At 35.3% G+C, this 21,249-nt stretch overlaps 1 protein-coding gene across 6 annotated transcripts in view; it reads right to left on the minus strand.

Annotated features, from left to right (window-relative positions):
* The window catches only part of CDIN1 (CDAN1 interacting nuclease 1), a 202,128-nt gene that overhangs the window by 101,876 nt on the left and 79,003 nt on the right, over window positions 1–21,249 (minus strand). For all 6 annotated transcript variants that reach the window (XM_039843962.1, XM_039843963.1, XM_039843958.1 and 3 more), the window contains 3 exons: window positions 9,860–9,939; window positions 9,464–9,513; window positions 5,086–5,153 (listed from right to left, as the gene is read on the minus strand). In XM_039843962.1, the coding sequence (XP_039699896.1) occupies window positions 5,086–5,153; window positions 9,464–9,513; window positions 9,860–9,939 (198 nt within the window). The remainder of the gene's footprint in view (window positions 1–5,085; window positions 5,154–9,463; window positions 9,514–9,859; window positions 9,940–21,249) is intronic.

Genomic DNA, 21,249 nt, shown 5'->3' on the forward strand with positions numbered 1-21,249 from the left:
TAGAGTACTCAAAATTTCATTATGGCCATTAGTTTCAACCTTTTCCTCCAAAGCCTCTTATCAAAGCCACTAATAAGGAATACAACTGACTGCTCTGACCTTGTCCTTTGCTTATGTCTTTAGGGGACAATAGTAATAAAAATTGAAAAATGCCCTGAAGATAGGAAACAAATGGGAGGTCACAAAGCTGGGACAGTGCAAAATAAGGCTGGGTAGGCTGATCCCTGCCGACTGGTGGTTGTAAAGACAGAGTGCATGAATATCAACAAAAATAAAACTTGTCTATATTTTATACCATATCACTCTCAATTCTTTTGGTTTAATGTCATAAAAGAAAGGATGAATTGGCACAGTAGAATAAAAAGGATACGAGACAATCTGTTGGGAGGACACTAGCTGTAATGCAAAGCCTGGTCAGTTTTTTCTAAACAAAACAAGGACACTGGATGGTTGTTAGAGTCCTTTGCAACTCCAAAGTTCTGAGGAATGGCTGAATGTTAGCCTTTGTCTGCCCCAGTTCTTTTAACTGTAGCCACTGATGTCAGACCCTTCCGTAGGGCCAGCTTCATCTTTCCTAGAAGCAATCTCGATGGAGGGAGGCATATTTGCAGTTCCGGAACATACAAAGGACAAAGGATCTCCTATATATATATATATATATAGAGAGAGAGAGAGACAAAAGGAGAGAAAGGAAGAGAAGGAGAGGGGAGAGGAGAAGGAGAAGAAGGTAGACAGACAGACAGACACAGAGGACCAAGGAGCTAATCCGACAATAACACTAACAATAGAAGCTCAAACCTGTAGCTAATTTTCTGTGAGGTGAGTAAAGTATTTGATTTTTCTGTCCTGTACCCCATTTTCTCTGGCATTGCCACCTCACTCTTACAATGTGATTTTGGTAGATGGTAAATATGTGATGCTCAACCACTGGCCATAGGGGTGGATATCTGACCCAAACTAGCTGACCAGAGTCTTTTCTGAGATTTATAATGGAACAAAAGAGAATCACCAACTTTTCTCTGGGATTATGAGCTGTAAGGAGTAAACAAACTAGCAACTGCTAGGGATCATCTATATTGCTTAAGAATAAAGCCAACACTGGGGGAAAAAAAACAAAACAAACAAACAAACAAACGAACAAACAAAGAGAACACAAAAAGGAGAAAAGAGGAGACTTTAATGACATAGTTTTGTCTTCTGGATTCCAGACACATCAGAAGCAAACTTCTCTCTTTCGGGTTTCCCAGGTATATTGGTAAACAAATAAATTCTCCTTTTGTGTGTGTCTAATCTCGTTTGATTAGATTTCTGTCACTTACAACCAAAATAGTTCCAATATACCATTGGTAGTCAGGAAAGCACATAATCAGCAGACATGAGTTTTTAACCAGAGCAATGGTGAAGGAAGGAAGGGCCAAAGGCCTGGAGCAGAAAGGCTCCCATCATAAGTGGACAGGGTAACCTGTCTTCAAAATTCCAAACAGCAGGTTGTCTTCCAGCAGTATACACGTGTATGGCTCTTTACTCTTGGTCCCAGGGAGAAACACATAAAAGCATATTCAATAAGGGAAATGAGTGAATATGGTCCCTCATCATGACAATTTCTTCAAGAGAAGAACAGGACCCACATCTCCGCCCCAATATCATGTTCTTGTTACTCTGAAAACTGCGTCTGATTTTTAACCCTCAGGTAGATAGGAACATGAATAGTTGCTGCCTTATGAGATACTCCACCATCTCAATTCCCTTTAGCCTATACACTCATATGTTTCGTTTCTAGTCTTATTCTCTACTGCTAACATCTGCATGTAAACACAATCTTCATATTCTAAATCTCATCTGTTCCCACTGCCTATTCTTCACCTGAAGTAATAATCCTGTTTGTCACATCATAATCACTCCCCCAGCAGAGCACTTTTGCTTCAGGAGGGGAATAAAGCAGCAGGAGCAGATGAACTGCTAGTAACAAAGATCCTAATTCCTTCCAATAAGGGACATCCTTCACTAAGTTTATTTGGCTTTATAGAGTATACCCTCCTGGAGTTCCAAAGAGTAAAACATGAATGCTAGAAAAGCACTCACGTAAAATCTGCAGGTTTGTCTTAAGGCAAGATCAAACATGCAAGGGTAAGGTAGGGATAAAGCAAATACCTCTCTGTGTCGCTCAAAATAATTGTTCGCTTCGACTAATAGGGCAACATTCACCACAAAGAATATCTCCAGAGCTATCCTTATTAATCCAAACTTAACAAGAATCTGCATCAGACAGTGGCTGTGGAAGTCACTAATGAAAGTCCTTCTGACCTAGGGATATGCCAATCCATGGAGGACGAACGGTTATCTTCAGCCTTTGATATAAGCTCTTTCATATTTTCCCTTACAATCTTGATCTTCTCAGTCACTATCTACCCTTCCTCCTTTGCTTTCCATCCAAACCGTCAGCCCACTCCCCATCCCCCAAAAAAAGAGGGAAGGGAGGAAGGGAAAAAGGATATAACAAAACATGATCTCCTTAATCACTTGATATGAATTAAAATATCTCCATCAGTAGATAAAATATATTTTCTGTTTCATTGATATTAGAAATAAAACAAACCTCTAGCAATGCTCATTGGTCAATTTAAAATTTAAAAAGGGTTCTTTGTACATTCGAACCTAGAAGTGTACAGCAGGTTCTTTGTACCTTCTGAGACTTTAAATACTGATCAATAAATCTTAATTCTAAATTAACTATCCTTGGAAAGAAAGGACATATACTTAAACTTATCTGAAATTTTCCTGGAAGGCTCCATGTTTGATTCAACTTTTATTTTTGTCATCCCTAACGGGCCTGCCCATAGCAAGGAATTAAAAGATTCATATCTGCATGCTTACTCAATGAAAGAAAGAGTGACTAGCTTAGTGGGAAGACAGCCAAGCTGATGAACTCAACTAGCCATCTTAGAAGCACATGGCGGCAGGAAGGTGCTAGTGAGAGAGAGCAGATGAAGAAGATAATTCTATCACCACATCAGGAAAAGCAGCTGATGACCCAGTAGCATTTTCTTCATATGTCAAGGGTTGCTATTGATTTTTAGTATAATCTATACCTTTCTTTCAAAAGTTTAACAAAAGTAGCACAATAACATCAGGATAATCAAGTGAGCACCTACTGAGATGCACTAGAGAGATGGAACTGCATTTTTATTGGATGGACATGGCAACAGTGTGCATAGCTGTAAGCACCCCAAGGGCACAGAGTGCTTATCATCATTTTCATACTAACTATGAAGTTAGTTCTTGGCTGGTAGAGAACACACTCAACACAAATTAGTTTAAAAGAATGAGTAAACAATAAATAAAAGAATTACAAAACTTCTAAGAAATTGCCAGAAGTTATCTGTATTCATCTATTTGTAGCTTGTCTCTCTACTAGCACATAACTCCACAAAAGCAGAGACTTCATCTGACTTACGTCTATTGCCTAAAATAGTATCTGACTCAGTAAATTATTTTTGGAATAAATGAATAAATACATGAATAAAATATATATTTTCAGTTGGAGGAACTAAAGTTTTTATTCAACTTGATTTCTCAATACAATATACCTACTTGTAGAAGTAAAAAATGAATAAGTTTATGAGCACATTCAAATCTTCAAAGATAAGGACTTTTTTTCCCCAGTAGTATCTGATTAAATATTGTGCCATAGCAGTTGCTATGATGTCAAGGAAATTTAAGAAATTATTAGAGTTAAGATAAAGGTAATTGATTTTTATTTTTTCTTCTATTGGTAAATGAGGTCAGATAAAATATGTATTTTATATAATAACATAGAGCACAATGGGTGAAAAATTCAGAATGGTATAAAAAATTTCAAAGAAGTCCTAATTTTTAAGAAGGTTAACGTATAAACAGTAAGAATCCTTGTCTTTTGAAAGTAATCCAGATTGGGAGGGGGTGAGATTGAGATTGTATTTTTGCTTATAAAAGAATCAAAGTAAAACAAATATGTTTGGAATATCTGTGCAACAAAATTTATGGTGTACACGTGTAAACAAGAAAACAAGGAAAACATAAAATGAGATTAGCAGTCTATTTATATACCAGTATTTTTCTATAGCTGTATTTAAAATGATGATCTATCTCAATTTACCTGGCACTTTAGATCTAATTAATCATTGTGAAGGGATATTTACCAGGTAAAAAAAAAAAAATTCATCACAATATTTCACAAAGACTTGGAGAGCTTGTTTGGAGGTTCTAGCAGGGGAGCGCAGCTAACTCGTATATCCTTGACCTAAGAATGGTGCTCTCCTCTAGCAGGGAAGGTTGTCCTCTCCAACCGAGTATGCATCTTTGGGAGGGACACACATGGAGTGGTGAGGGAGGAAGGGGACACCCGCCTAGCCAGCCAGATCAGCTGAATCAACCCTGGTAATCAATGAGCTGACAGATGTCACAGCCAGATCGCCCTCACATCCTCACAAAGACTTTGAATACTGATGTTTTAACCATAAGTAAACCTGTATTAATGCAGTACATTAAAATGCTTAAAATGCATAGACTAAATTAACAACTTCTTTGTATGATGATTAGGAATATTTCAAAATAGAATTGTCTATGATGACAATTAATGCTTAGCATAAAAATAATAAAAGCTTGATATTTGGCTTTTAAGTTACAGTACTACCTGATTCCATACATGAGACAAACGTACCTAACGTGAATTTTTCTAACCATAGTTTTTAATGTATAAAGGATTTTATACACAATATTTCTTTTGTTTCTCTTTCTCATAAGATCTAGATTATGGTTAATATCTCATGACACCAAAAGTAATACTATAACAGATATTAAAGAATTTTTTCAGCCACTTATTCTATAAAATATTAATTGCAAGCCTGTGTATGTGCTGTATATATAGGGGATTAGGTAACTGAGTTCCTGCTTAGTTCTAAATCAATAAAAGATAACATGCACGGCATCAATCATTGTTCACTCTTCCTTAGTACATAATAACTGCAAGTGGAAGATTTTTAAAAAATATATATTTAAGCACTCATGGAGGTACTACATGCTAGCGAGGATGTAAGCAATACCTACCTAGGAAGGACAGGTTTTTCTCCAGAAGCAAGTCTCTCAGCAGGACTTCGTGCTCGTGACCAATGGCACTGGGAGGTTTTAGTTAAGGGGGTTAATTTAACACAGGTAGAATTATGAAAAGATGCTATCATAAAAATGCTAATAGCAGGTCTATACTTTGAGATGTAAAGGAAAATAAGAGGTAATTACAGCAAACATTTCCACTTGTAGTCTACATCTCTGAGATTTCTATACACGTCCCTTTATTTAAATGATTTAATAAAATTTTTCTATGTTTATATGTATTTTGGCAAATAAAGATTTGTAAATGGATATGTATGTAATTTTAAAAAGAGGGAGAATCATTTTAAACATCCTTTATACTTTGTTAAAAATCTCTCAATTCAATTGAGCACACATTTATTAAGCACTTACTAACTGCAGCAAAGAATACCAACCAGCCTTTGCCCTAAAAGAGCTTCCAGCCTTACAGAGTGCCATAAATCTGCTGTGGAGTCACACTTGTCACAGAGCCAGCTCTTAGCAGCTTCTGTTTCTTTTCAATCTAGTGTTGGTGAACTTTTGTGCCTCAGGAAACTGAACAACTGCGTTTTGAGAATTATATGTAATGTGGAGGAAAAACATCTTAGTAAAGGATTTTGGATTAGGAAGTGGGTACAGAGGCTGTTTCAAGTCTTTTCCTCATGTATATGAAAGTGTACACATATTATAATATGGATACAAATAGATACACACAGGCACATACCAACTCTTTTTGAGTGCTTACTATGAGGCGGGCATTGTGTGCAGTGCTTTATGTGTATTATTTCATCCTCACTATTATCACCATCCTTATATTACACATCCTTATGAGGAAACTGAGGCTTAGCAAAGAATCTGCCTAAGGTCATACAGTTAATGTGTGGAAAAGCGGAGGATCAGAATACGATCTCTGCAATGCCTATATTTATGACTTCATACAGTTTTTAAAAAGTATTAAATTTATGTAAAAATAACAAGCTAAAATATAGTATACTAATATTTCTTAAATACTACATACTAAGCCTTTGCGCTAAACACTTTGGGGTACCATCATCTTATTTAATCGTCACAACAACCACATGAGTAGGAACTATTATCAGTCCCATTTTTAGAGTTAAGGAAACAAGGTTCAGAAAGGCTGAACAAAGTCTAAAAAGGAGTGTTATCTTATTGTGGTGCTTTAATTCTGTCAAAAGCATTTGGTAAATAATTTCTAATTCTCCATTTCACTGAGAATGTCAACTTGGTCATATCACTCATTAGCTTATCAGAGACTCTTTAATTCTGATCATGCACTACAAGAGTCCAATTTAAGTCAAATAAAGCTTATACATTATTTGTAAAAAAAATTCCTAGAGAATTATCCTGTCTTTTATCAACAGACAGGGGTAAATATCATTTAAATCTTAGAATTCCAGAGATGTGGGCACTCATGTCAACTATCAAAATGAACCCTAAGTCATCATCACTGCGTTTTTCCTTCTGCTGTTCCCCCTCCCCTCTACAATGCACACAGCTATGCTTATTTAATTTCTCATTGGAAACAAAATAAAGAAAACAAATTTTTAAATTACAAAGTCTCACAGATTTGCAGAATCCATTGAAGACATTTGATGAATACCTCTCAATGATTTCTCATTACTAGGGGCATACCGCTTTTTAGAACTAAATTATTTACTTCTATTCCACATAAATGTGCTCTCACTTTTATTGTTGTAAATTATTTACATCTAAAATGTTGAATCATGAAACTGAGGTTACTGATGGTACAGAAATGAAACCCACAGCATTTTAAGCTTCCTGCATCATTATCTTCCCTTGCTCCTCTGCTTAGGTTTCTGTCTAATAGCTGTGTCCTGAAGTCACACTTTGGAAAGCTGAGGTGAGTGTTTTCTCACGCCTTTTGTGTCAGTGAATATGACCTGTGGCAGGAAAGGTGTGGGTGAGCATGGCTCTGTAGAAAAAAATAGTAGACACTGAAAGAAAAAGAAAACACAACGACAATTTGTTCTCTCTTTGCTACTGTGCTTTTCTGGTGTCTTATTAGTAAATGACCAATTTACTTTATTCTACTTACACAAATGTCTATGTGTAACATTTTCATAATGGAGTAAAAAGGCTTTGTACCTATTCTATCTATTAAATGTGTGCTTTATTTCTTACAAAATGATATAATCTACTGAGAGCAAGCAACATAAGCATTACCAAATTATCAGAACAACATATAAATAGCATTTTCACTCACACGGAAAACTTTTTATTCAGTGTGAAATAAAATAATTCCTGTTGATCAGTCCAGGAAACATCTATGCAAGTGTATTTACATTATATAAAACTGCTACTACCTCAATACAAAGATAAAATCAGTGCTCTATAAACTTCCCAGCCTGTTTTATTTTGCATGGTAAAAGCAATCACCGATTTACAATTTTGGAAAGATATGCTTTTTCATTATGCTTTGCTTGATATAAACATATATAAGATATAAGGCCTAGAAAATAAAGCTTGTAAAAACAGTAATTTTACTGGCAATAGGCATAATAATAGAACTGCAAAATTATAATCTAGTCAGCGAATACAATTTATAGACATACATCACTATCTTTATCAATTGAAATCATGTACTACATTAAATTCTGCTGGCAATAACAGCCAAAAAAGGAAAGTGAATGATGGCAAAATATAAGGAAAATACTCCAAACAGAATTTATAATGCTCCATAAGCAGAAACACTTAGAGTTTGTCTATAATAATACCTATTATTGATGTATGGCAGTGACCATGGGGCAAAACTTGTAAATAACCTCACAAGCCATTTTCTTCGCCAGCAATACAGCATTCTAGTTTCCCGTAAGCATCTCAACTATTACTGAAAAATAGCCTCCTGGCATTTACAAAGCAGTTGACTTCATACTTTAGTCTATGCATATATAATTGGATAGTTATATTTAAAATCAATAAGCAATCCTTCAAAAGACATTATGCTTTTAAAATCTTAACTTTAAATTGATTTTTAACTATTTTATGTGCTTTAAAATTAACATGTAATTCCGCCCCAGATACTCTGCAATGGTGTTAGTTGTTATACGAATGTGCTAAATTTCGCTGCAGCAACATGAGGCTGGTGTTCCTACAGTTTTGAACGCTACGGTTAATTTTACACTGGAAATAAAAGTATAGTTTTATTTTGGTCTAATAAAAAGGTAAGCTTATGACAATGCTGTGATTTTATTAAGTTAGACTGAGGGAACAGACTTGGAGAACATAAGTATATAAAGGGCTATAACGTAGGTACTGAATATTCTTATAAGAGGCCCATATTACAATAATATTTTTCAAAGGCTAACTTTATGAAAAAAAAAGATTTTATTTTTACAAAAATTTTACTGACTTTAAGCCCTTATGAAACAAGGTAGAATATAAACACACACACTTGACTAGAGAGGGCTTCCAAGTCACAACTGGTCACCAAGTCACAACTGGTCACGGTGCCACCCATGAGAAAAAAACTTACACCAGAAAGCATGCCCTTAAGAATTGTGTTGCTGACTCACAGACATATAATTTTTATTTTAAAAATTACTAATTATTTACTCTTTAAAGAGCATTTTTAGCCAAGGGTCATCAATATTCTTAGGGATGCCACACTACTAAATGTATTGATGGATAATGTCCTCCATCATGGAGTAGTTACTGTCCATTCAAATCCTGTTTTAAGAAGTAAACATTAACTTTTTTGTAATTTCAGTGTTTTTAATAAATGACTGGGCATCTGTTTTCATAGCCTTAAATTCAGTCCAGAGGGAAAAATTAGTTTGATTTCTCTAAAAATGTTTATTAGGGATCAAAATGACGGCTCAGGTTGTAATCGGCATTTAAGCAATAAGAGTCCACTGCCTTTAAAAATGTGATGGTCTCTGGCAACATTTTAATCACATCATTCTTTCACTTTAGGCTCAAAATTTATTCTAGCAAACTCAACTGAATTTGGATCAATTTAAATAGATATTTGTTACATTTTTAAAAATACTCATTGGAATGGTTAGATACATTCTAAGACAGTATGTTACCTGCCTAATGACTCTGTACCTTTAAATCCATTGAAAACCAAGCAGTTTGAAATAAGCATGTGAATGCGCAGCTGCTGAACTGACATCTTCCCGTGGCCTATCTGGTTTCTCTTAAACTGTAGGAAAGAACGGTCTGCAGTGACCCTCCAGCTGATTGAATGTAAAATAGAAGAGTATGAAATGGGTTTTGTGAAGCAGAACTTTATGTCAGGTTAAAGCTAGACATATCTCCTCCACGAAGTCTAAGCTCGTCAATTGTGCACCTAAAATTTTATGGGAAAGGATACTGTTTGATGCAGTCCACCAGTGGTCCATAACAGCAGTCGTTCACAATGCACTGCAGACAAATAAGAGAAGGGTTCTGGGGTGAGATGACCACAAAAACTATTACAGTTAAACAACATCCTAAATGCAGTAATCACTTTCCTTAATTTTTTTAAAAGCTATCAAAAGGCTGTTCAGATTCAATCACAGAAAACAAAAATTGCATGCTTTTTATTCACTATAAAAGCAAGCTATTAAAAAGTGAAATGCTCCTCTCACAAATATTGCATTGCCATTTATGGTGCACCCTGACCTCAGTGATAGTTTATGATGACAGTAATTAAATGAGGTTTAAAATCCTTTACTCTGCTAGGCAGATAACAGCACTGCCACTGAAAATAGACAGCTGTGATTAATACCTGATAGACCTGATTTGCTAGAACTCCATCTGGAATCTGAGAAGGGTCCCGCAGCATACTATTTATAACAGACTTGGAGGCTGTAGAAGAAAAGAGATGAACTGTTAGCAGACAGTCAACATACTTTTTTTAATGCGGCATGAGAAGTGACATATACCTATATATACACAAAGCATGAAAATGAAAATGAAAACTACTGTTACTAATCATGTTTTCTTTTTTTTTTTTAAATCTGAGGGAAGCTTTTAATTAGACCATTTTGCCAAGTTTTTAAGCCACACTGCCAGATTTAAAGATGACCTAATTTTTCCGAGGTAAATTAACAAGTACAGACCTAAAGCATATGTCTCTTCGCAAATAAATTAGCTTTGGAAAATCCTACTTGGGAAAAAAACACAACAAAGACAATCGAAGAAGAAAATATTTACCTTTTGCAGGTAGGTATTTTATAACCAAGCACATGAACCTGGAGAGCTTAGTGAAGGCAGGTCAGATTCAAAGACTTCAACGATAACAATAAAAATAACTTTCAGCCAAGAAAGCATCTCTGAATTCTAAACCTTTCTAAAATAATTCTTGTCACCTGCCAAAAGATGTTACGTCCATTTTACAGGTGAGAAAAGTAGGTAAAATAACTGACAAGGGAATCTCAAATAAATAAAAAATATATACACATTTATATTTACATATGAATTTTTCTTCCAAAATATATCTCATCATATCCAATTGCAACTTACTGAACTGTCATAGAAGAAGAGGCTACGGGAGGCCTCTGATGAAGACTGTATCAGATCACATTCTTTGAAAACTGAGACAGGAGATCCTACCCTCGCTGTTTACTGCAGGCATGTGAAAGCCAACGTGGCCAGCACTCCTCTTCCCTTTCATGGAAGGAAGGCAAATCTCTAGACTGAAGCTAAGTCAGGTGTTGCCTAGGAATCTAATCTTTGAGGTACTCCTGTGGAATCTTTCTCAAATATTTAGCAAAATGGCTTAAGGTCTGGTCCATACAAGCAAAATCTAAAATGCATATTAAATAATTAGCTTGTTAATAGAATGAACACAGACCGTAGATATACATCATTCAGATTCTGAGATAATTTTTGGCCTTTTTTTTTTTCAGATTATTATTATTTTTTTTTAATCAGGTTTAGTACCATAAGAACACTGACAGATATGATCAATGTTAGTAAACACCGTGGAAGGAAATAAGAAAATTACATCTTTCTCATTTAAGCATAGTACTGAGTCCACAAAGAAAAAATGAAGTACAATTATTTTAATTATTTCCTATTTTTAGTCGCATAACTGCATGCCTATAGTAATGTTTAAGTACTTAATAGCCATTCGTAAACATATTTGCACTGAAAGAGGAATCCCAAATGAGCATCATCACCCGAGAAGCCTACCCAGCTCTATCTCTACAACTAGTTCTGTGACCTGGGCATGTTATGGAGCCTCTCAAATTCAATGTCTTCATCTGCAGAAAGTGATAATATTATCTAAGCTGACTACCTTTAAGATTTCCGTATGAGTCTCTTGAAAAAATAACTAGAACATTTATTTTGTTATTTACTATTTACTTTGTTAAAGTTTAAGTAATAGAACCAAATCAGGTTTAGGCATTTGCTTCATATAAACTTAAGTTGAACTTAATTATTTCTGAAACAAATTATCATGGATAGGTGGAACAAAGACTGGGAATATGAAACAGCAAATCATCTTCTTGTAAAATAGATTATTGCAACAATAGTGTTCAGTAGATAGTAATGTACCTGGTAAACTCGCTCAGTTTTCTCAACTTAATTAATTAATTAATTAATTGATTGATTATTTAAAAATTAATTTAGTTTCAAGTATACAAGACATCAATACAGTTCATAATGATCCTCCCAATTGCTCTCTCCGTCCCGTGGCCCTCCACCTAGCCATCATATTAATGCTAACTGCATTCCCTCTTTCAACTTAATTTTAAGGTCTGGCCAGTCAGAGGGAACCAGAACAGTGCTGATGCATTTGGTCACCTTCTCTAAGGGTATGCTCTCTGATTTGCTACTCAGTCACCAGGTAGTAAGGGCAGATACATTTTTTTTAGGTTACCCATAATACCATTAGCATCTCAAGGAAGCAACACCTTCTCCAGATGAACCCAGTCATTGCTAAGATGCTACACTGCTAACTCTCATACCCCTGCAAAAAAAAGATTATTAATCTATAAATGGCCAGATGGCATCCCAAAGTGTTATCCTATGGAAAATTACTGACTTCATAACAAACTATATGCAGACTCACAGCTAAAATCATAAAACAAAGTCTCTTTTTAAAAAAGAAGAGGGACAATACTCTAGGACATTAGAAAATTAGGTCATTTATTTTATGAGGGAAGAAAGGGAAATATTAAAGAAAAAAGAAACTGATGACATCACAATTTCCCTCACAATATAAATTTTAGAATAGTGTGCTTATCAGAATTAAGAATCATACCCAATAAACTTTTTTAAAAACTTTGAATGTATTGAATAGAACACTATTCAAATCAAAGGAAGCTTGTGAGAGGAAGTCAGTCATTTTAAATTGAATAGTGAAAACTATACATCGAGTCCACATTTTAAACTCAACAAAACGTCTCTTTTTTGCACCCTGCTGCTTTTTTGAGCAGGAGAGAAAGTGCTAATAGGAACTCAAGGCCTTGGGTCCAGAGACCCAAGACACGTTGGCCCTTCATTTGCGGACCTTTACACTCAGGCTTCACAAAAGTATATCTACATCTCAAATAAAGCCAGAGAGTACAAACTTACTTTTACATGTGTATTCTGAAGCTTAGGAACGGCCAAAGGGATGAACAATAATATCAACCAGATAAGGAAAAGCAATTGGACAATGTTAGGAGGGCTGGGGATGAAAGGCCTCAAGGAAGCCTGTGCCTTTCATGGAAGCTGTCCCTAGGCCAGTAATTACCTCCTTCCAATTTTCACCCACCTTTTCTCACCATATGTGGACAGGAGTTTATTTTCCGTAACCTTTGCTGAAGGCATTCATTCTGTTGATTTCACAATTTAGCCCACCACTGCTTCAACTGCCAAGATTTCAACTTTCTACCAAGCATGTACAAAGCAGGAATGCATGCGTCACTTGGAACTAGATGCACAAGAACAGGAGAGAGCTGGTAACTGCTAAAGCTACAGAGGACAGGTAGTAGACAACGCCTGGACTAAGGCATAACGCCTAAGTAAAGATTATGATCTTTTTACTGTAAAATATTCCTAACATAAAGAAGTCAGGAGCCTAATATAATAAATATCCATGAACACAGCATTTTGATTTAATTTCTGGATCTGCAATTAGCTTTAAATATTCTAATATTAGTTTGCGCAAACTTAAAATGTATCAGGTTGGTTTGTTTTATTAGTATTTTCAAGAAACCAAATTTTGGTTTGGTTGATTCTACTGCTCCATTTCTTCAAATTTCATTTTTCTTTTTGTGATCATTATTTCCTGGTTTCTACATTGAGCTTGCTACATTATTCTTTTACTAACTTACTGTTTTTATTAAAGAAAATTTCAATCTTTTAATATAGACTTTTTAAGGCTATAATTTTTCCTCTACATTTTGCTTTAGCTCTATGTCACAAGTTTTGTTGTCATTTATAAATATTTTATAGCTTCCATTATGATTACATATTTGATCCATAAATTATTTAAAAACTTATTTCAATCTTTTATTTCTAAATTGATTATATTGTGGTCAAAGTATGTAATGTTTATATTAATTTGGGAGTATCTGACTTCATGTTTTTACATGCAACCAATTTTTACAAATGTTTTATATGTCTTAAAAATAATAAAGCTCCTATTTTTGAAGTACAGGATTCAGGTATGTCAAGTAAGTCAAGATTTTTAATTATATTATTCAAATCTTCTATGTTCTTATTAATTTTTCCAAACTAGATTTAAAATAGTCATCTAATATTACTGTGGATTTGTCAGTTTCTCTTTATAATTTTGTCAATGTTTGCTTTCTATGTTAGGGGGCTTAACTGTTAGGTGCATGGATTCATTGTTTTATATATACTTCTTGGAAATTATGTCTTTTGGTATTAAGTCATGACTTTCTCTTCCTTTTTTTTTTTTTTTTTGGTCTTAATGTTATCTAGTGGTAATACTGCTGTACTACTTTTCTTTTGGAAAGTATACGCCTGATATATTTGCTGTTCCATTTCTTTACTTTGAAATTTACTGTATCATTAAGTCATAGGTATGGCTCTTATAAATAGCGTTTATCTATTTAATTTAGAAAATCTCTGCTTTTTAAACAGTGAGTTTAATCCAGTTGTAATTGAAATATTCAAACTTATTTCTACCCTTTTTTTCCCATTTTCTGCTAACCGTTCTCTTCCCTTCTCTCTTTCTCTTTACTACCTTCCAGTTGATTAAGTTTCCTTGATTCTCCCTTTCTCTCTTTATTCATTTGTAATAATACAATTTATATCTACTTTAATAGTCCTCTCAAAAAATTTTCTAAACTGAACAATATCTAATCTAATCATATCTCCTCTGTATGTATCTAATCATATCTCCTCTGAGTCTAAGGAATTTAGAATGCATTCACTCTAGTTAGAAGCCATGCTCCCCACTCAATCTACATGTTATTGTGTCAATAATTTTTGTCTAATAAACTTGTCCACAAACACAATTTCCTAGTCTTTGTGATGGTTTATTTTATGTCAACTTAACTGGGCCACAGGATGCCTAGACATTCGGTTAAACATTATTCTGGGTATGTCTGTAAGAATGTTTCTAGATGAGATTAACAGTTGAATCATAGATTGAGTAAAGCAGACTGCCTTCCTAATGTGGGTGGGCCTTATCCAATCAGCTGAAGGCCTGACTAGGACAAAAAGACTGAGTAGAACTAAATTCTTTCCACATGATAACCTCGACTGAGACATTGGTATTTTCCTGCCTTTGAACTCTAACTGAAATACCGGCTCCTCCTGGGTCTCAAGTCTGCAGGCCTTTGACTGGAACTATACCATACCTTCTCCTGGGTCTCCATCTTACCAACTGCAGATGTTGAGACTTATCAGCCTCTATAATCATATGAGCTAAATTCCTATAATAAATCTCCTCTTCTCTCTTTTTCTGTCTCTCTGTCTCTGCCTGCCTGTCTCTCTCTCATTGCACGCGCGTGCGCACAAACACACACACACACACACACACATACACACTAGTTCTATTTTTCTGGAGAACTATGACTAATACAGCTTCTTTCCATTTGTTAAAACAGTCATTGCTTATTTAGATCTATCAACATATTTGCCAATTTCCCTTTTCAGCAGTGCATCTTGAATTCCACTTTTGGATTCAATACCCCAAAATTGGATATTGTTACTGATACACCTCATTTATTAGTTCTTTCAGCTGGGGTCACTGAGTAGCAAAATCTCTTAGTCTTCCCTTGCCTGAAAATATCTTTACTTAGTTCCCACTCTTGAATGATAATATGGCTGGGTATTAAATTATAGGCTAAGAATCATTTTACTTCAACCCTTTGAAGATATGATTCCACTGTCTCGACATATATTATTAGGAAGAACTCTACTGTCAGTATAACAGTAATCCCTATATAAATAATTTATCTTTTATTTCTTGTTGCTTTTAGATTTTTCTTTGATATTCAATAGTTTCATCACTGTGCACCTAAATGTGGCTCTTTCCATTTAGCCTGTTTGGAATTAGCTATGTTTCATGAACCTAAGTATAAATGACTTAAACTTGTTTGAAAAATTTTGAGTCATTATAGCATCAGCCTCCATTCTTTCCTTCTGGAACTCTATTATTATACATTTATTAGAAGGTCTTATTCTATCCCTTATGTCTCTTACTCCCATAAAGTGTTTAGATTTCCCCTCTTCTCTCTTATATTATACTAAAGATGCTTTCCTTAGATCCAGCCTAAAATTTATTAATTTTTGTCCTAATCTAATTCTTCTAATCTTTTTAATCTAATCTAATACTTCTTTTATCTAATGAGCTTTTAATTTCAAGAACAATTATTTCATTTCTAAATTTTATTTTTGTTTTTTTTTCCAAATCTACCTGTATTTTTTCCACACTACTTTCTGTTTCTTCATTCAACCAGTTATAGTCTTTATTTATTCAATCAGTTTATATAGTTTTATAGATTTATTTTATAGTTTATAAATATCATCATCTAGATTTAATTTATAATATCTTCAGTTTTTCATCTCAACTCCATTGTATGCTATTTTTCTTTCTATCTATCATCTATCTATCTATCTATCTATCTATCTATCTATCTATCTATCAATCATATATCTATCTATTATCTACCAATCATCTATCTATCTTCCCTATGACGGTGGTTTCCTCACTTGGTTTATAAATTTTTACTAGGACCTCATTTTCAGCAAGAATTGTTTGACCGGCACTTTGGAAATAACCATGACACAGTAATTTCATATTTACATTTGCAGAGACCAATTTTACTGTTAAATTTCTTAGTCCAGTCCTCCCGCAGTAAACCAGAATGTAAATTGGGACCCAAACTCATGAATGGTGCTGACCTATTTCTCATTTCCCTCTTCTCTCCTAAAACTCCACAACTGAAGGCCATATACAGTATGCAAGCTTGCTTGCCATTTTCTCCAGGCAAATGATGTTTTCCTAGTCCTTTTTCTATGATTTGGGCTATATTTGGAAGCTCAGTTCCAACTCTTGGTTGTACATCTTTCTCTCTGGGGTGAAAAATCCCAGGCCCAGTACCTCATATCTATACTGAAAGCTGACAATTCCTATGGACCTACACAGTGTAAGCTCCTGTTTACCTCTCTGAATATACCTTATCTCTCCATTCCTTGCACCTAGAAATTGAATTACTTTTGTTCGAACTTGGTTATGTATTTAAAAATATTTTTTGTTGTTTATTTTGTCTGTCATTTCTATGTCTTTGTTATGGAAATATGGCCCATCAACAAAAGCATATTCTGCTCTGTTGCTGAAACTGTTGGAAACCCTTTAGTAAGAAATTCAAGGGAAAGCTTGTTTCTATTTATTTATTTATTCATTCATTCATTCATTCATTCATTCATTCATTCATTTATTGGTAGTTAAACTTACATACATATTTAAAGGTCCTTCCAAGAGACTGGAGCCCCAAACAATACGGAGATAAGCAGGTAGCAAGGATGCAGATAAGGTATGGAGTGGAACAACCTAAATCGCCTCTAAAGACCTCTCTGCTGCATGATATCTGGCCAGGCTGGGCAGAAGGAGAATGGTCACTGGTGACCAGAAAATAAACTGTTACCCTCACTCCTCCAAAGGCTGCTGCTATGTCACAGGCCAAAGCACTGTGCTCATCATCGAGCTTGGGAACCAAGACAATTTGAGAATGAGTTCCCTTGGGTTCTCAAATACAAACCCATATCTTTTTGAAGGAAAGGGGCTCCAAGCAAGAATTTAATGTGCTCATTATTTGGCAATTTGGCTGGGCTTGGTAACTTACTCTTTATGTGGTGTCAACTGGAGTAGATTATCTGTGTGCTGTAGGATTCACCTTCATGATGATTCATTCACGCACCTGGCAACTCTGTGCATGCTGCAACCTCAGCCAGAACTGTGGATGAGGGAGACCTTGGTTTCCATGTGGGCCTGTCTAAGGTCTGCTTGGACTTTCCCTTGAACTGGTGGGTAGGTTCCAAGAGCTGTATCCCAAGAGACCCAGGCAGAAACTTATAGCTTCTTATGACCTAGCCTCAGATGTCACACAACAAGACCATGAGTTTTACTTATATCTTTCTCAAAAGAAGAAAAAAATATCTTTTAAAAGAAAGGTGAACTCAGAAACTCAGAGCACTATATAGTATAATACTTTCAAATGGAGAGACAACATGGAACAGTGGTATAGAGCTGAGACTAGAATCAGATTGGTTTGGTTTGAAGACTGGCTCTTCCACCTACTAGCTATGTTATCTCAATAAGTTAATGTCTGTGGACTCTCAGTTCCCTCACCTGTAAAACTGCATAATATTGGCACTTACTTTACAGCGCTATTGTGAAGAAGAAATAAAATGGCACACGGAAAGCACTTAACATGCCATTTCAGACTTGGGCTGTTATAGTTGTTATACTGTTACTTTGGCTGGTGTTAGATCATGGTGTGGCCTGCTTTCTGCCTCCCAACACTGCATTATCAATAAGTGTATCATTCATTACTTTCTATTGTCAAGAGGATATAAAGACAAAGACTTCATGAGATACAAGATAGCTTTGGAGAGATAGCCAGAAGCGAATCTGCTCAAGAAGAAAAATTTGGCAATGCCAGACTCATTCCTTTCACCCCTCTTCTGCCCTGCCCCTTTTGGCACTTAGTACACAAGGCATAATCAAAATTGTTTTTTGGAAAAAAACTTGCTAAAAATCCTTCACATGTTTCTGTGTATTAGCTTAAGTGTTATCACTCTCTGGGAATTTGTATTTTAAGACTTGTCTATAACAAGGATAAGAGGATTCCCCTCCCCCAGCCCGACTAAGGGCATTTCAAGCATCAGCAATCAAGCAAGTAAAGACTTTCCCCCAAATCACTGATATTACACCCATTTTTATAATTCTCCCTTTTCTTAATGTAGACTCAGATAAGTGGCCGTGAGGCAAATAAGCAAATGAAATTGCCCACTGCAAAGAGTGCCTTTTGACCAGGTTATACCTAAACCAAAATAAACACAAGACCACATACAGTTGGGACCCCTGTTCAAAGGTCACAAATAGATTTAAGCATAATAGGTGAACCAGCACTGAGTTGATTGTGTATTGGGTGGCAGAAGTCAGGAAAGAAAGGATGAAGAGAGGGAAGGACAATACAGGGAGATAAAAGACAAGATGGGCCATCCTGAGGAAAATTCATGTGAAGACAGAATGGAGAACATTAGAACCTTATGCAATGAAGAAAAAAGAATTCCTGCAGATGAACAACTGGAGGAGGAAGGCAGTTGCTGTTGGCAGCACTCCTAAAGTATTCCAGAATGTATGCCTCCTCATGCGGCTGCCTCAGAGGCTGAGCTCCAGGACAGCAAAGCCTAAAACTATCAGCTAGAATTTAATAATTTCTTCAAATGCTAGGTTAAGGCTTCTGGACATCAAGATTATGGATGTCTCAAGCTACATCTCCATGGGAGTTGACCTATCAGTGCCTATGCTGGACAATTTTGATATTGCCAGTGGCCCACAAGAGCTTGCTTACTCCTGCTGTTGAAACCATTCTCAAGAATTCCAGGCAGCCCAGTGCGCAGGGGTGATCTCTAAAGCAGTCTAATCTCATCTGATAATGTGAGTAAGAAACATCTTTTAACATCAGGGAACCCTATAGAGACAAATTAAATTCTGCTAACTAGCACATAGTCATGTAAGACATAACTTGAACTAGAGTCGTCAAACGAGTAAGTGTTATGTAAGGACAGGAGGATGCTATCTCCCAAGCAAGAGTATCTACACTGATCAGATTCTTGTCTCAGGTGATTTACAGCTGTGTAGCCACTATACACCATCAACTCTTATTCAACAAACATACATTTGACAAATATTTATTAAGAATTTGATTAATGCCAGAAATATACTCAATTCCACCCCTCCCAGTTACCCATCGCCAACTCTATCCTCCAGATCTAGAATGTTCTTTCACATGTTTTCTTTGGCTAAAACTTCAAAACCCAGTTCAATTCTCATCTCTTTCAGTAAGGTTTTCCCTTATTTTTCTAATCTATTTGCTCTCCTCTACCTCATACTGTGAACTGGAGTGAATTCATTTTGTCTACCAATCATTTGATACTTGATTAAATATTCCTTTGTCATCTATGACAGGAGATTGCTCAGGATGCTAAGACTTGAAACCATGACCCACTAAAAAAATCTAAAAAATATTTAGTACAGTCTAGAAAAAAATTTACCTTATTTTCTCAATGTTATCTTTAAGTGTCTGGGGGCTTTTACACAGAGGATTAGGCTTATCCTGGGGTCATCCCAAGGAGATAAAATATAATTCTTATAAATTTATTACTGGTTCCTAAGATATAGGTTTTGGAGTTCAAGCTTGGCTTTATGTGGCCCTATATTTGGTCTACATCAATACTTTTCTTTTTTTATTATGACCCACCTAAGGAGATTTTTAAAACATTTTTTTTAATTGCCTCCCCCCTCCATGAAATTTGAATGCCCCAGGTATACTGTATATCTATTTATGTGACAGTAACCTCTTTGAGAATGTGTGGGTCACATGGAGGACTAAGGAAATGTTTATGTCAGGATAGTTGCTATTTTTCTGTTATCATCTCTAAGTTGCTCTGCATAAAATAGCTACTCAATAAGTTACTGAATAAATTGTTAACAGACTATACAAAATCTAAGCTCTGCCTATATTTCCTACTGTTACCATAATTTTTAGGTAGTAAAGTGGATTTGACTTAATTTGAGCTTTTCTCATTATGAATGAGCTATTTTTTTCTTTATTTTCAGGAAATTTAGACTAAAAGGATATAGGACACAATGGGTCTTTAAATGTTGACAACATCTGATTCCATGTCTCCTAAAGAGGAAAGCACTTAACACTGGCATAGGCATGTGAAGTGATTTTATAAGCACACAAAACAACTTTTTTCTTTAACAGTTATGTATTATTTTCATAAGTACTTTCTATTTATGGCAAGAAATTCTAGTTTTTTATTTCGGGTGCAATTATAAATTTCCTTTTAAAAATATAATTAAATGACATTTAAAAAAAATCAATAAATATAGTTTAGTTATTATTAGTGCACGTGGTGCTGTGTGGAGATGGCAGAAATTGTAAATGTATTAAAATTTCAGAAACACTAGTTTAATATTTGTACAAAGCCATATGAGCATTCAGGAAGGTGGGGTTACCCAGTCTACCCTATGACAAGGTTCCACTTCTAAAAAGGAACAGCAGCTAACATTTACTGAGTGCTTCTCATGTGCCAGGCACCATTCTAAATTCTTTACATGTATTAAGTCATTGAATTCTTAGAACGTACCTATGAGGTGGCTATCCCCATCTTAGAAATGAAAAAAACTGAGGCATGAGGATTTAAATAAGTCCTCTACCCAGTTGATGGTGGAGCCATGATATGAACTTAGCCAGTTGGGCTTATAATTTACCGGGTTATTCTTCTCCAGCACTATTCAAAGGCTATTTGAAATGTCTTAGCTTAATGAATCATACTTACAAGAATCGAACTCAAGTTTTTCATTCTCTCCGCCCTCCTAGATCACCCTCCAATTCAAATATTAGCAATTAAAGTTTCAAGACACTTAGTGCTCCATGTAGAACAAATATATGGCCGAATAATAAAGCTGAG

This window comes from Pteropus medius, unplaced genomic scaffold (assembly GCF_902729225.1).
Source record: "Pteropus medius unplaced genomic scaffold, Ma_sr-lr_union100, whole genome shotgun sequence".
In the NCBI taxonomy this organism is placed as follows: domain Eukaryota; kingdom Metazoa; phylum Chordata; class Mammalia; order Chiroptera; family Pteropodidae; genus Pteropus; species Pteropus medius.